The sequence below is a fragment of the Dromiciops gliroides genome, chromosome 1 (genome assembly GCF_019393635.1).
Source record: "Dromiciops gliroides isolate mDroGli1 chromosome 1, mDroGli1.pri, whole genome shotgun sequence".
Taxonomy (NCBI): domain Eukaryota; kingdom Metazoa; phylum Chordata; class Mammalia; order Microbiotheria; family Microbiotheriidae; genus Dromiciops; species Dromiciops gliroides.
The window spans coordinates 77,721,432-77,737,142 of record NC_057861.1 but is presented as its reverse complement, the minus strand read 5'-3'; the positions used below and the strand labels follow the sequence as shown (position 1 = coordinate 77,737,142).

Below are 15,711 nucleotides of genomic sequence, written 5' to 3'. Positions count from 1 at the left end.
TACTTATAGTGTACTTTGCATTTCAAGGCTCAAGTCTGTCAGAAACAAATATACTGAATTCATCATTAATTCCACATCAAAGTAATTTTTAGTTTGGAGAGAGAAATATACAAAATGGTATAATCCCCCATGCCTGCCAATGTGACTGCCCCAAAATGATTTTAGGTAATATTTACAAGAATCTTGAACAAAGAAAAAAAAATAGATGTTAAAATAGAATCTGGGTAAGAATTCAAGAAGAGGTGAGAATCAAGTTCCTATCCCATTCCCCTTGAACCACTAACCTCAAAAAATCAGCAGGGGGGCAGCTAGGTGGCACAGTGGATAAAGCACCGGCCCTGGATTCAGGAGGACCTGAGTTCAAATCTGGCCTCAGACACTTGACACTTACTAGCCGTGTGATCCTGGGCAAGTCATTTAACCCCCCATTGCCCCACAAAAAAAAAAAATCAGCAGGGCTCTTCTCAGAGATGTATACCAAGAATCTAAATTGAATAGGAGTTAGAGACCGGCTGCCTGCCTTTCAGTGGCAGAAGTCAATTCCCTGGTTAGGTCCAAACTCTTGTCCCTTCAGGGGTGGGGAGAGCAATGATCTTAATCAGAGTCAAGTTTAACTATCATCCTTAATCCATTTCCCAAAAAAAGAAAAGAAAAAAAGTCTGGAAAGGGTTTTAGGCTGGGGAAGCATTATTTCACAATATTTCTAGAGAAACAAAAAAGAAAGTTTTTATACACCCAGTTATAATTCCCTTCAGCTCTAAGAGAAGGGTCCTTTCTTTACACAGGCCCTTGTGACCCTGCTACAGGGAGAACGGTTTCGAGCTCTAGGCTCCATCATTGTGTACTGCAACCGGAGAGATGAGACCGTGCGTGTGGCTGCACTGATCCGGACATGTCTTCAGGAATCTCAGTACCTAGAACCTTCTGCAGAATCCCCAGGACCCAGAGGTGAGGCCTTGAGGGAAGCAGGGCCTGAGATCATAGGATTTAGAGCTAAATTGGAACAGTGATGATAGAGTTGCTGATACTGTATACAGTGTTCTCTTGGTTCTGCTCTTCTCACTCAGCATCAGTTTCTCTGAAATCCTCCTGCTCATCATTTCTTATAGCACAATAGTATTCCGTTACATTCATATACCACAACTTGTTTAGCTATTCCCCTATGGATGGGCATTCCCTCGATTTCCAATTCTTTGCCACCACAAAGAGAGCTGCTATAAATATTCTTGTACATGTGGGTCCTTTTCCCTCTTCTGTGGTTTCTTAGGGATACAGACCTAATAGTGGGTCCAAGGCTATGAACAGTCCCATAGCCCCTTGGGCATAGTTCCAAATTGCTCTCCAGAATAGTTGGATCAGGGGACAGCTAGGTGGCACAGTGGATAAAGCACCAGCCCTGGATTCAGGAGGACCTGAGTTCAAATCCGACCTCAAACACTTGACACTTACTAGCTGTGTGACCTGGGCAAGTCACTTAACCCCCATTGCCCTGCCCCCAAAAAATAAATAAATAAAATATTCATTATGGAAATTGGTCTCTAATTTTCTTTCTCTGTTTTGCCTCTGCCTGGTTTAGGTATCAACATATTTATGTCATAAAAGGAATTTGGTAGAACTTCTTCACCTATTTTTCTAAATAATTTGTATAGTATTAGAAGTAGTTCTTTAAATTCTTTAAATGTTTGTTAGAATTCACTTGAAAACCCATCTGACCCTGGAGATTTTTTCTTAGGGAGTTCATTAATGGCATGTTCAATTTCTTTTTCTGATATGGGCTTATTTAAGGATTTTATTTCCTCTTCAGTTAACCTGGGCAGTTTGTATTTTTGTAAATATTTATCCATTTCATTTAGATTGTCAGATTTATTGGCATACAGTTGAGCAAAATAGTTCCTAATTATTGCTTTAATTTCTACTTCATTGGTGGTGAATTCACCCTTTTCATTTTTGATACTGGTAATTTGTTTTTCTTCTTTCTTATTTTTAAATCAAATTAGCCAAAGGTTTGTCTATTTTATTTATTTTTTTTCCAGAAAACCAGCTCTTAGTTTTATTAACTAATTCCATAGTTTTCTTACTTTCAATTTTATTAATTTCTCCTTTGATTTTCAGGATTTCTAATTTAGTAATTAAAAGGGGATTTTTAATTTGTTCTTTTTCTAGCTTTTTTAGTTGCGTGCCCAATTCATTGATCTCCTCTTTCTCTTTTTTATTCATGTAAGCATTTAGAGATATAAAATTTCCCCTAAGCACTATTTTGGCTGCATCCCATAAGTTTTGGTATGTTTCATTATTGTCATTCTCTTGGATGAAGTTATTGATTGTTTCTATGATTTGTTGTTTGACCCACTCATTCTTTAGGATTAGATTATTTAGTTTCCAATTAATTTTCAGTCTACCTTTCCATGGCTCTTTATTACATGTAATTTTTATTGCATTGTGATCTGAGAATGATGCATTTACTATTTCTGCCTTTCTACATTTGACTATGAGGTTTTTGTGGCCTGATACATGGTCAGTTTTTGAGTATGTGCCATGTGTCACTGAGAAAAAGGTATATTCCTTTCTATCTCCAGTTTTCTCCAGATATCTATCGTATCTAACTTTTCTAACATTCTATTCACCTCCTTATTTATTTATTTATTTATTTATTTTGGTGGGGCAATGGGGGTTAATTGACTTGCCCAGGGTCACACAGCTAATAAGTGTTAAGTGTCTGAGGCCAGATTTGAACTCAGGTACTCCTGAATCCAGGGCCGGTGCTTTAACCACTGTGCCATCTAGCTGCCCCAACTTCTTATTTATTTTTGTGGTTAGATTTATTTAATTCTGAGAGGGAAAGGTTCAGATCCCCCACTAGTTTAGTTTTGCTGTCTATTTCCTCTTGTAACTCATATAACTTCTCTAAGAAAGTGGATACTATACCACTTGGCACATACATGTTTATTATTGATATTACTTCATTATCTATCATACCTTTTAGCAAGATGTAGTTTCCTTCCTTATCTCTTTTAATTAGATCTATTTTTGCTTTTGCTTTGTCTGAGATAAGAATTATTACCCCTGCTTTTTTTACTTCAACTGAAGCATATTCTGCCTCCTTCCCTTTACTCTGTGTGTATCTTTCTGCTTCAAATGTGTTTCTTGTAAATAACATATTGTAGGATTCTGATTTTTAATCCACTCTGCTATTTGCTTCCATTTTATGGGAGAGTTCATCCTATTCACAATCACAGTTAAGATTATTAACTGCCACCTAGCTGCCCCCTCCAATATATATACATACATATATATGTGTGTGTGTATATATATTTATGAATTTATATATAGAGAGAGAGAGATTTTTTTTTTTTTGGTGAGGCAATTGGGGTTAAGTGACTTGCCCAGGGTCACACAGCTAGTAAGTGTTAAGTGTCTGAGGTCGGATTTGAACTCAGGTACTCCTGAATCCAGGGCCGGAGCTCTATCCACTGCGCCATCTAGCTGCCCCTCCAATATATTCTTAATATAAATTTCCCTCAATCCTCATTTCTCCTTTGTACTTTTTTTCACCCTATTCCTCCTCACCAGTGTTTTGCTTCTGATGACTGCCTCCCTCAGTCTGCCCTCTTTTTTATCAACTGTCCTTCCTTTTCTTTCCCCTTTTTTCCCCTGCTTCTGCCCTCCTTTCTATCAATGCCCTTTCCCCCTTACCCTTTTACTTTCTTAAAGAGTAAGCTAGGGACAGCGAGGTGGCACAGTAGATAAAGCACCAGCCCTGGGTTCAGGAGGACCTGAGTTCAAATCCAGCTTCAGATACTTGACACTTACTAGCTGTGTGACCCTAGGCAAGTCACTTAATCCTCATTCTTATACACACACACACACAAACAAAAGAGTAGGTTAAGTTTCTTTAAACAAATAGATGTTATTCCCTCCCTGAACCAAATCTGATGAGAGTAAGCTTAAAACAATGCTCATCCCTCCCTTCTATTGTAATAGGCTTTTTTTGTGCCTTTTCATATGATGTAATTAACCCTATTCCACCTCCTCCTCCCTCCCTTCCCCCATTCTCCTTTTATTCTGCCCCTTAAGTTTCTTTATATCATCACATCAAAGCCAATTTAATAACAATACCTTAATAGAGATATAGATCCCATGAGTATTATCCTCCCTCATAGGTATGTAAACAGTTTAGCCTCATTGAACAACTTGTTTTCCTCCCTGTTTACCTCTTTATACTTCTCTTGAGTCTTATATTTGTAGATCAAATTTTCTGTTCAGTTCTGGACTTTTCTTCAGGAAACCTTGGAAGTCCCCTATGTCACTGAATGTCCATCTTTTCCCCTGAAAGATAATATCCAATTTTGCTGGGTAGTTGATTCTTAGTTGTAATCCAAGCTCCTTTGTCTTCTGGAATATCATATTCCAAGCCTTGCAATCCTTTAATGTTGAAACTGCCAGGTCCTGTGTCATCCTGTGGCTCCATCATATTTAAATTGCTTCTTTCTGGCTGTGTCAGCTATTTTCTCCTTCACTGATAATTCTAGAATTTGGCTACAATGTTCCTTGGAGTTTTCCTTTTGGGGTCTCTTTTAGGAGGTGATTAATGGATTCTTTCAATGATGATTTTATCTTCTGATTCTAGTATATCAGGGCAGTTCTACTTGATAATTTCCTGGAATATGGTATTTATACTCTTTTCTTGATCATGGCTTTCAGGTAGTCTGATAATTCTTAGATTATCTCTCCTGGATCTATTTTCCAGGTCAGTTATTTTTCCAATAAGGTATTTCACATTTTCTTCTATTTTTTTCAGTCTTTTGATTCTGCTTGACAGATTCTTGGTGTCTCATGGAGCCATTAGCTTCCATATGCCTAATTTTAATTTTTAAGGCATTATTTTCCTAGGTTAGCTTTTGCATCTCCTTTTCCACTTGGCCAGTTTTCTCTCCCATTTGGCCAACTGTATTTTTTCTTTTCTTTTCTTTTTTTTTCCAGGCTGGGTTTGAACTCAGGTCCTCCTGAATCCAAGGCTAGTGCCTTATCCACTGCGCCACCTAGCTGCCCCCCCCCCCCCCCCGGCCAACTGTATTTTTTAAAGAATTGTTTTCTACGATCAATTTTTGTGTTTCTTAACTCTCATTTCTCTTCTTTTTTCCCCATTTTTTCTTCCTCCTCTCATCTGATTTTTGTTTGTTTTTTGGTTTGGGGGCAGGGTAATGAGGATTAAGTGACTTTCACAGGGTCACAACAGCCAGGTCCTCCTGAATCCAGGGCTTGTGCCTTTTCCACTGTGCCACCTAGCTGCCCCCTCTCATTTGATTTTTTGTTTTTTGTTTTGGTTTTTTTTTTGCAGGGCAATGGGTGTTAAGTGACTTGCCCAGGGTCACACAGCTAGTAAGTGTCAAGTGTCTGAGGCTGGATTTGAACTCAGGTACTCCTGAATCCAAGGCCAGTGCTTTATCCACTGCGCCACCTAGCCGCCCCCTCATTTGATTTTTAAAAGCCTTTTTGAGCTCTTCAAAGAAGGCCTTTTGGGCTTGAAGCAAAATAATCTTCTCACTTGAGTCTTCACTTGTAGGCATTTTGACAAACTCATCTGAGTTTGTGTTTTGGTCTTCCCTTTCACCATAGAAGCTTTCAATGGTAAGGGTCCTTTTTTGTTTCTTACTCATATTGTAGCCTATTTTTAAACTCATAAAGTTGAAGTGTGCTTCTGGAGCACAGGGGTCACTGTTGCGAGCTTCTTACCACTCTCAGCTGTGCTGAGCTGCCCTCCCCTTTCGCCCAAGTGAGACAGACCTTTCCTGAAGTCTTCTAAATTATCTTAACTAAGAAAAGTGTGTCCCTCTGTCTTTTGGTAGGTTCTATAGTTCCAGAATCCATTTAGAGGCTTGATTTAATGTTGTTTTTGAGGGAAACACAGGAGAGCTCAGGCAACTTCCTGGCTTCTCTCTGCCATCTTTGCAAAGCACTATTAATAAATCTCATTTTGGTCCTTAAAACAACGCTGTTGACTGTATAGTCAAGAAACCGAGGCACAAGTTAAGTGATTTGCCCAATGTCACAGTCAGTGTGTATCTGAGGCACAGGATTCAAACTCAAGTCTTCCCAGCTCCAGGCCCTGAGATCTTTCCACTACACCACCAGCTGCCTAGTCTAACCTCCTCACTTGACAGACCAATTAACCAAAGCCCAGAGAAGTGAAATAATTTGCCTAATAAGGTCAAGAATAGGGAAAATACTCTATTCCCACCAGCATTGGTTGGTCCTTCTAGTCCTAGCCCTTCCCTGAAGAGAAGAAACCAAATATATGGACTCAGCCAAACTGAGAAGAGATTCCCAAGGCCAAGCTCCACATGTGCTGGTCTGACCACTGGCCCACCAAAGCATTTTTTCCTAGGTCAGAGCCAGAGCTTTAGGCCAAAGCCCAAACACATTCCTTTTTGTGGGGGAAGCCGGGGAGCCTCCCTTCCCAGGGCAGATTTTCCCACAAAGCAGAGATTCTGAGTCTGCCTCAGATCCTCTAGGAGTCCTTCTTCCCTGTTCTGGCCTCTAGTCCCTGTAAAGTGGTGCAAAGAGGTGCGCCAAAGCACCTGAGTCTGAGTTTCAGCCTGACCTTGGACCCAGAAGACCAGAGTTTGAATCCCAGCTATGTGACTGTAGTTGGGCCCCCTCCCCCTCTGGCATCAGCTTCTCCCTTTGATCAGTGAGGAGTCTCCAAATCCCGAGATGCTATGATTCTCTCCAAGTATGTGTCATCCGATGTCAACTGGAAAAATACTATTTGCACTAAAATGCTATGTAAATACTAGGGTTACTCATATCACAGTCACTTGTGCATGTGATTAGTTATTAATAAACCTGACTCCCAACGTTCCTGTTCTTTTTCGCAGGGCGGCTGCCAGAGGCTGTGGCAGAGGCATATCATGCTGGCCTATCGGCCTCGGAGCGTCGGCGGATACAGCGAGCCTTCATGCAGGGCCGGCTACGGGTGGTGGTAGCCACAGTGGCATTTGGGATGGGCCTGGACCGGCCAGATGTACGGGCTGTGCTGCATCACGGGCTCCCTGGAAGCATTGAGAGCTACGTGCAGGAGATTGGGCGGGCTGGGCGGGATGGGCTGCCTGCCCACTGCCACCTCTTCCTGCAGCCCCAGGTCAGTCCCCGGTACCTAGTCCCTCCAGGCTTTCTTAGTGTCCTTCCATACTTCCCCTCATTTCCATGTAGCCCCTGGGAGGCATGGTGGTAGCAGGCTCCCCTTTCAAGTCCCTTTACCTGGGCACTGTCCCATGACCCACTTGCACTGCCTTATGATTCATGTTCTTGGGCAGTCCTTGGCTCTTCAAGTATGAGAACACTTGGGAAAGAGGATGCCTTATTCCACTTTTCTCCTCAATACAGGGAGAAGACCTTCGAGAACTGCGCAGACACATCTATGCTGATACTGTAGACTACCTGACGCTCAAGAAACTGGTGCATAGGGTGTTTCCCCCATGCACCTGTTCAGAGCTCCAACAACCACAAGTGCTGGTGGGTTTGAGGATGGAAGACCATCAATACAGGGGTCCATGTCCCATCTCTTTCCAAGCTGAGCCTTTGAGAGCAAGAGGGATCACTGTGGGATAGAGACTAGGGGGTCAACGTTGGTGGTTCTTCTGTCCCTGGTCCCATGTGTCCTATGGGGAAGGATGATCACCTGGGGAGTCTTGTTGACTTTGTTGGGGTGGGGAGGTGTCTTCTTGCAGGATGCTGACGTGAGCAATGAGGAGATCCTGGAGGAGAGCCCTCCTCACTTTAGGCAAGAGATGCAGGAAGTGCCCAATTTAGGAGGAGGAGAAGGCGTGCAGAATGATGATCCCCAAGAAGAAAGGCATGTTCCTGCCAGTGTACAGAGAGCCTGCCCAGGCCACGAGCGCGCCCTCTCTGTTCAGCAGATGGTAGAGGCTCTGGACATGCGTGAAGAGGGTGAGACCCTGAAATTTCTTGGACAGACAAGCCCTAGTCTTGGTTTCCGTTAGCTATTATTAATAATAATAATCTCTTCTATTTCTGTGGTTCTTTCAACTCTATGAAAAGCAATACATGTGTTATAGATGAGAATATGGAAGCTCAGGAAACTTAAGTCACTTGTCCATGGTTACTGTCAGAAATAGGACTCCAACACCCCAGCATCCTGTCCTCTGAGGACTGGTCTTTTCCCTGTGCCACTCATTATTTCAAAGGAGCATAGATTTTAGAACTGGAAAAGACTTTAAAGGCCATCCAGTCAAGTCAACAAGCATTGATTCAGCACCTACTATGTGCCAGGCACTAGAGATACAAAGAAAGGCCAAGGGAAAATATCTCTGCCATTAGGAAGCTCAGCAGGCTAATGGAGGAGGCCATATGCAAACAAGATATTGACCGGATAAAAGAAGGCACAAATGTTCAGGGAAATCAGAAAAGACTTGTCATAGGAAGTGGGATTTACTCTGGGACTTGAATAAAGCCAGGGAGGGAAAAAGACAATTCCTGGCATGGGGGCAGCCAGTGAAAATGGACATGGAGAACCTGGGGTGTCCTGTGTGGGTCCCAGAGTAGGTGGGCAGCAAGGTATAAGACTGGAAAAGTAGGAGGGAGCCAGGTTCTGAGGTTAGATTTCTTATTGGATCCCAGAGGTAAAAAGGAGCCATTGGATTTTATGGAATAGGGAAGGTGACATGGTCAGACCTATGACAACCCGAGGTCAGGATGGAGGAGTTTGGTCTGAAGAAGGGAAAGACTTGAGGCAGGGAGACCCACCAGCAGGAGTCCACATGGGAGGTGAGAGGACCTGCATTAGGATGGTGGCAGTGTCAGAGGAGGTACGAGAGATGTTATGAAGGTGGAATTGACAGGATTTGGTGACAGATTGAATATGGGAAGTGAGAGTGAGTTGAGGATGAAACCTAGGTTGCAAGACAGGGTGGGTGGATAGGAACAGTGGGAAGAGGGGAAGAGTTTGGAAGAAAAGATGAATGGGTTGGTTTGGACATGAGTTTATGATATGTATGAGGTATCCAGTTTTGAGATGTCCAGTGGGCAATTGAAGATAGGAGACTGGAGGTTAAGGCCAGATAGGCTGATCTGAGAGTCATTGGCATAGAGATTCAATTATCCATAGGAGCTGATGAGGTCACCAAAGAAAATAAACATAAAGGGAGAAGAGCCTTGAGGCCACCCACAGTTTAGTGGGCATGACCTGAATGGAGATCCAGTGGAGGGAGACTGGAAATCTAATCCCTCATTTTGCACATGAGAATAAATTAAATGAAGAAATTGGCCCAGAGTGTTAGGGGATTTGCCCCCAGTGACACAAGCACATTGGTCAACTTTTCTTTTACATTGCTTTGGCCTCTTCCTTCCTCCCCATGAAACTAGCTGCCAGACAGAACCTGAAGCAGGCCTTATCTCTAACCCGAGCCTCTGGGAAAGTGGCAGGACCTGGGGTTAGGATGTCCCGCGCCTCCCACAGCTGCTCCCCTTTTGTACTTTGTCAGCCATTGAAACGCTGCTCTGCTATCTGGAGCTACACCCTAGAAATTGGCTGAAGCTGTTGGCCCCGACCTTCGCCACTTGCCATTTGAAGTGCTACGGTGGGCCCCCACAGCTGCAGGCCTTGGCCAAGAGGTGAGGAGATCATGTGGCCAATATTCCACAAAAGTTGGGTGGTTCTGAATCATAACTGCCTCTGGCTTGAGATTTAGCCTCATACTAGTGGCTTTGGGTGGGAGGGATGCCACTGAAAAAAGATAGAACTAAGACCTGTTTGGTGTGTTTGGCCTCACCTAGAGGACCAGGGCAGGTGCCTTTTCACAGGTGGAGGTGGGAAGTTCTGGGACGGTTATTTTAGGAACCAAAGAGCCAAAGCAGGCCTCTTTCTCCCTGATGCCCCATGGCAGGTGTCGCCCTGTGGCTGTGGGTCTCGCTCGACAGCAGGCAGCCAAGGCCAAAGGCGGTAGCTCTCTGGACTTCAACGTGGTAGAGCTGGCCGATTCCATGGGCTGGGAAGCGGTCCTTGTGCGGCGCACACTGAACCAGCTGCAGTGGGAGATGGCTCCTGGAAAGGGTAAGGGAGTAAATGTGGGTTCTTGCCCTATACATACCTCCTTTCCTACAGCTTGGCTCCTTTTCCATTTAACCTTTGAGACCTAAGATGTGGATGAAAGTCTTACATTGAGTCTTCCATAGGGAAACAGAATTCCTGATAGGGCCTTCTTGGGGGGAATGGGAACAGGAAAAAGGGACTATGTCTGGGTCAGGGCCTTTGGTTGGTTGGGATTAAAAGTATAACCATTCCCAGGTTACCTGCATGCCGCTGTTCCCTTTCTTGATGCAGGAGCACCTAGTCGTACAGGGATACTAGTGGAATTTAGCAACCTGTCATTCCACATGCAATCCCCAGGAGACCTGACAGCCTTTGAGCGGGATGAAATCTGTGACTTTCTGCACCAGCGTATCCAAGCCCGAGAAAGGGAAGCTCTAGCCCAGTTACGGGCCACCTTCCAGGCCTTCCAAAGGTATGGAAAATTAGGGACCAGGGACTGAAAGCAGTGTTGGCCCCCACTTCTTCTGGAAGCCTCTTCTTCCTGGAGGCTAAAGGGAGGTTGCTTGACACCGGATACCCGAAGGAGTGTCAGAGTCCTACCTCTTACAGTGCACTTGATGTGCATCTGTGCACATCACTTAGAAGCCCTGTGTCCTGCCCTGCTTCTTAGGGTGGCGTTCCCCAGCTGTGGGCCCTGCATGGAGTGTGTAGATGAAGAAAGGAGTAGCCAACTGAAGACCCTGCTTACCCGTTACTTTGCGGAGGGGACAGCAGCACTTTTTGAGGGTCAGTTCAAGGAAGACAGTGAGCAGGACCATGACTTTGGTCAGGCCAGAGTAAGTATCACTGATCTCCAGTCATAGCCCTTCCCTTAGAAGAAAACCCAGACTTGTCTGCACTGTGGGAGATAGGCAAGGATAGACCTTCTCAGGCAGGCTGCAGGCTAGTGGGAAAAACATGATTCATCCACTTAAGAAGTTTGAAAAGTGCGGACCACTCTAAGAAGGGCGGTCAGAGGGTCTTTGCGGAAGAAGCATGAAACTTTCTGAATCTTAGAAGGTGTAGACTTGTGAGTGGGAAGTGACCATGAAATCGGCCTGACCAGAGAAGGCCTACTGAGAATGAGTTTGGGTAAATTGGGGAAGGGGAAGGGACCTTATAGGGGTAGTGAGGTGGCACAGTGGACAGAGTGCAGGCCTGAAATCAGGAAGTCTCATTTTCCTGAGTTCAAATTTGGCCTCGCTAGCTGTGTGACCCTGAGCAAGTCACTTAACTCCATTTGCCTCAGTTCCTCATCTGTAAAATGAGCTGGAGAAGGAAATGGCAGACCACTCCTATGTCTTTGCCTCAGACACAACCGAATGACTGAATGACAAGGGGGTCTTACATTAAGATTCTGTCCATTATTTGGTCTGGCCCAATTGCCTAGAGCCCTGAGTCTTCTGGCTGGCTGGTGGAGGAGAGATGTGAAGCCTGGTCAGCCTGACCCAACTCCTGTTCTCTATTCACTATCCTCATGTACACATAGCTCCAGGACTGGGAGAGTTCGATCTGCTCTGATATCCGCCATTTGCTGTCCATCCGGCAGGAGGAGAAGTTCTCCGGCAGAGCTGTTGCCAGGATCTTCCATGGCATTGGTGAGAGTTGGGCCTCCTGCCCTCATAATGCTTTGGGCCCTCTTGTTCCTCCCCATCACTAGGACCCAGCCCAGTGTTCCTGGGACCATTCTTAGTACCGACTCCTTCCCATTTCTCTGGGTCCCAAGCTGACATCACCGTGCATAGGACCATTTCTGTTCCCAATGTGGTAGCATGGTAATAAGGTCCAGGGTCTCATATCACTGTACCCCCACCTCATGCCCACAGGAAGCCCCCGTTATCCAGCAGAGGTGTATGGGAAAGACCGTCGATTCTGGCGGAAATACCTGCACGTGAGCTTCCCCAGCCTCCTCCACCTAGCCACAAGAGAGATTCTTGCCTGGAAGTGAGCCTGAAAGGGCCTCGTGCCATCATTCCCATCAGCCAATTGCTGCCATCCTCTGGGAGGAAAAGTGTTGCCTAACCAGGTGCCCATTTCCTGCTTTCTGCCAGGAAAGAGGCATGTGGCATTGGACTGGAAACACCCCAACTACCATTTACTGTCTAAGAAGAGAAAGGACAGTCCTCAAAGCAGGAAATAAAAAGCTCATAAATTTCTTTTTATTGATACTGAAAATAGGTTTCAGGGCCCATCCCCTGAATGATGAGAGACGGTTCCCTTCATTTCCTCTTCTTGTTCAACCCAGGTTACTGGGAGCCAAGTCTAGATAGAGCAGGGCTACCAGAGAGAGGACAAGGAAGAGTGTGAAGCACAGCCCCAGGCCCAGCCCGTCTGCCAGGGCTCCAGCCCCTGTGGTCAGCAGCAACTTTCCCAGCAGCTCCAGTGTGGCCAGAAAGCTGTAGTGAGTGGACTGGGGAGAGGAGAGGGCACAGCCTAAAGGGACCCTAAGGGCCCACAATGCAGATTTCCCTTAGAAACTACCATTCCTAACAAGCACCTCCCCCTTCCTACAATGGGGCTCCCTTGGGGACTGCAAGGGTCTCAGAATAGAAAGGCTTCCTGATATGAGATTCATGCTAGAGAACAGTGAGGTGGTGCAGTGGATAAAGCACTGGCCCTGGATTCAGGAGAACCTGAGTTCAAATCCGGCCTCAGACACTCGACACTTACTAGCTGTGTGACCCTGGGCAAGTCACTTAACCCCAACTGCCTCACCAGAAAAAAAAAATTGTGTGGAGATTCATGCCAGGCCTTTGTCATCTTAAGGAAGGAGCAGCCTCATCTCCATTAAAAGGCCAGGTCAGCCCAGGGGCTCAGAGAATGTCACCCTCCCCCACCCCCCAGCCCCCCCACCCCCAGTACCTGGATTGTGCCATGTGCTTGCTGGCTGCAGTGCATCATAAGAGCAAAGGTGAGGGTGGTCACAGTTCCACTCAGAAAGTGCTGGGGGCCGAGGCTCACCAAAGCAGCCCCTGAAGGATGGATGAAGGGTCAGTGCCGGCTAACAGAGACCCCTTTCATACTTCAGTGCTTCCCCAAAGTCTGCCTGGAGGGACCCCCCCCCCATCCATATTCCAGTCTCTTTCTGCAGCATCTTTGTCTGTTAAATATCAATCTTCTTCCTCACCTTTTAAGAGGCCCCCCAGACTGGAACTAGGGAGGCAGGAGAGCAGAGCCATCTGGAAGGCCAGGGCCCCAATGCGCAGCTGCAGAAGGGGCTTCAGGAGACGCAGGGGCTGCCTAGGCAGAGGTTGAGGGGAGGGCTCAGTGAGGGTGAACCTTGATCCAACCTCCCTCTCACCCCTCCCATTTATGCTGCTTCTCTCACCTGTGCCTGGCAAGAAGAACACCACCCAGGGAAGAACCAGCAATGGAGAAGCCCACAGCCACCATCCCATTCCACAGCCCCACTTCAGCCGCTGACACCCCCTGGTCCAGCAGAAAGAGAGGGAACAGGCTGATGGCACCCTGTTCACCTGGGCATGGGACAGACATAGGACATGATGGGCTAGCAGAGCGAGGAATCTCAGGCCTCCTCCCCAAACGGGGTCCTTGGCACTTGCCTGGCTTTCACTGTCCTCAAGTCCACCCTCCTCCAGCAATCTTTGTGTCAGTGTTGATAAAGAATCTCATAGGATTTAGGATTGCAAGAGACTGGGCAGAGAGCAGAAGTCAATCCCCTCTTTTTACAAAGGAGGCCCTGGTAAATGACCAGGCACACAGCAACTTAGTGGCAGGACCAGCATTCCAATTCCCATCCTGATTTTAAATCCAAGGCTCTTCCCTCTAGATAAGAGGGATCAGGGCTGGAAAAGCTTTGTTAGTCACACTCCCCATTTCAGAGAGGAAAACCAAAGTTCAGTGACAGGGGAATTGCCTCATCACAGCAAATTAGGGGTTGAACGAGTCTAGTCACCTGACTGCCATTGTAGGGCTTTTCCCCAACCAAACTTTGTTCATTTTATGGATGGGGAAACTGAGGCCAAAATGAGTTGTCTGGCCCAGGCCTGAAACCTTGACACTCACCCAACTTGTACAGCAGGACGAAGCCAGCAGTCCATGGGGTCCCTGGCACCGCCAGGAGGGCACGGAACCCACGTGAAGTGTGGCAGTGGCTCTCCTGGGCCTGCAGAGGTGGGAGCTGCAGGGCAGTGGACCCCCAGGCTAAGGCAGCGGCCAGCCCATAGGCCGCTGCAAGACCAAGAAAGAGGGGCCCCCAGGTGAGGTCGGGAGTCACTGCCAGCAGCCCCCCACCGGCCAGGGCGGCCCCTAGCTTGTAGGCCACCACCTGGACAGTGTTGCCGGGGCCCAGTTCGTCAGGGGCCAGCAGCCGCACGGCCAGCCCGTCCAGCGCCACGTCCTGCACTGCGGCCCCGGCGTTCAGCAGCAGCAACAGCACGGCAGCCCCGGTGGGCATCCCCGAGGAGGCGGGCCCGGATTCGGGGGGCAGCGCCGCCAAAAGCGAGCACAGGATCCCCAGCGCCCCGGTGCTCAGTGCCAGCCAGGCCCGCGGGGAGCCGCGCCGGTCTACCAGCGGGGCCCAGGCGACCTTGAGCAGCCAGGGCGCGTGCAAGGCGCGGGTCAGCCCCACGCGGGTCAGCGAGAGGCCGTGGGACCGGAGCAGCAGGGGCAACAGCCCCGCCTGCAGCCCGTGGGGCAGGCCCTGCACCAGGTACAATGCGCCCAGCAGCGCCAGCTTGTAGCCCATCCCGCAGGTCAGGGGTCACGGCCAGGTTCGGTGTCTCCCCCAGGTGAGGCTTGTGGGTGGTGGAAGGAACTTCTAGGAAGAAAGGCTGGTGTTAGGACTCCCGCCATGCCTTTGCCCCCCGGGGGCTACAGTGGCGACCTCGATAGGGTAGACAGGGGCTCTCCAGGAACCGGGACCGGTGGAAGGGGCTACTTTTGCCTTTCACCGCTAACCCCCTCCCCAGCTCTTCACCGTGTCAAAAGCTCCATGCCATTTTCAGCCTATACGAGTGAGGTCCTCCAACGCCATAGAGTACGCCAGCGGGCTAGAAGGTCCCCTGACTTCCGGCCAGCTAACTAGTGCCTCTGAATGAATTTCCAGGACATAGCTGTCGCCTCTCTAGGTGCAATCTTCCTGGCTCTAGAGTACTTCCGTCGATATCATATCATAGAGAAATGAGCCTGGTACCTAGAGAGGCCCAGGGGCCCAGGTTTAGGCTAGTTGCCCATTAGTAAGCCGTGCCTCTTGGCGCGCATGAGCGCTACGGTTCGCTCTTTTCCCACGGTTGCACCCGCTGTCTTTGGAGCATGAAAGGGGATGGTGAGGGACCAAGGGCTTGAAGTCAAGTGTGAACCCCAACCTTGCCCCTTAGCTGTGAGAAACCGGAGGAGTCAGTGGCCCTCTCTGGACTTCAATTTCCATATCTGTAAATGACAAGTGACTACTCTTATAATTTGCTTGGTCTCTCTGGACTTTGTTACCCACTCCGTGCAATGTCGAACTCAGAAGCATTTTTGAAGCGCGTAGTACGGCCAGGTTCGATGCTAAGCGCTAGAAATGCAATGACAAAAATGAGGTCGCTCCAAACATCGAAGTGTTGTGGGTTACTGGACTAAGGCCCAGGGAGACGTGGTTGTAATTTCTGTCACAGATC

General features: G+C 47.4%; 2 protein-coding genes across 6 annotated transcripts in view; one reads left to right on the top strand and one right to left on the bottom strand.

Annotated features, from left to right (window-relative positions):
* RECQL4 (RecQ like helicase 4) overlaps positions 1-12,231 on the top strand; it is a 47,593-nt gene extending 35,362 nt beyond the window's left edge. For both annotated transcript variants that reach the window (XM_043978542.1, XM_043978541.1), the window contains 10 exons: positions 786-948; positions 6,879-7,141; positions 7,387-7,515; positions 7,731-7,950; positions 9,504-9,633; positions 9,906-10,072; positions 10,343-10,523; positions 10,722-10,887; positions 11,580-11,688; positions 11,917-12,231. In XM_043978542.1, coding sequence (XP_043834477.1) covers positions 786-948; positions 6,879-7,141; positions 7,387-7,515; positions 7,731-7,950; positions 9,504-9,633; positions 9,906-10,072; positions 10,343-10,523; positions 10,722-10,887; positions 11,580-11,688; positions 11,917-12,038 — 1,650 coding nt within the window. In that variant the 3' untranslated portion in view covers positions 12,039-12,231. The remainder of the gene's footprint in view (positions 1-785; positions 949-6,878; positions 7,142-7,386; positions 7,516-7,730; positions 7,951-9,503; positions 9,634-9,905; positions 10,073-10,342; positions 10,524-10,721; positions 10,888-11,579; positions 11,689-11,916) is intronic.
* On the bottom strand, positions 12,228-15,172 carry MFSD3 (major facilitator superfamily domain containing 3). Of its 4 annotated transcripts, XM_043978544.1 has the most exons (6): positions 15,030-15,172; positions 14,117-14,870; positions 13,419-13,566; positions 13,218-13,330; positions 12,953-13,062; positions 12,228-12,534 (listed from the first exon to the last, which is right to left on the bottom strand). In XM_043978544.1, exons 2-6 carry the CDS (start codon positions 14,796-14,798, stop codon positions 12,337-12,339), a joined length of 1,251 nt encoding a protein of 416 aa, XP_043834479.1. In that variant the 5' UTR covers positions 14,799-14,870; positions 15,030-15,172; the 3' UTR covers positions 12,228-12,336. The 4 variants fall into 4 exon arrangements, with proteins under 4 accessions (XP_043834479.1, XP_043834478.1, XP_043834481.1 ...); XM_043978543.1 differs by having other exon boundaries at positions 14,117-15,114; XM_043978546.1 differs by having other exon boundaries at positions 12,228-12,367; positions 14,117-15,113.
* Between the last annotated feature and the right edge of the window lie 539 nt (positions 15,173-15,711).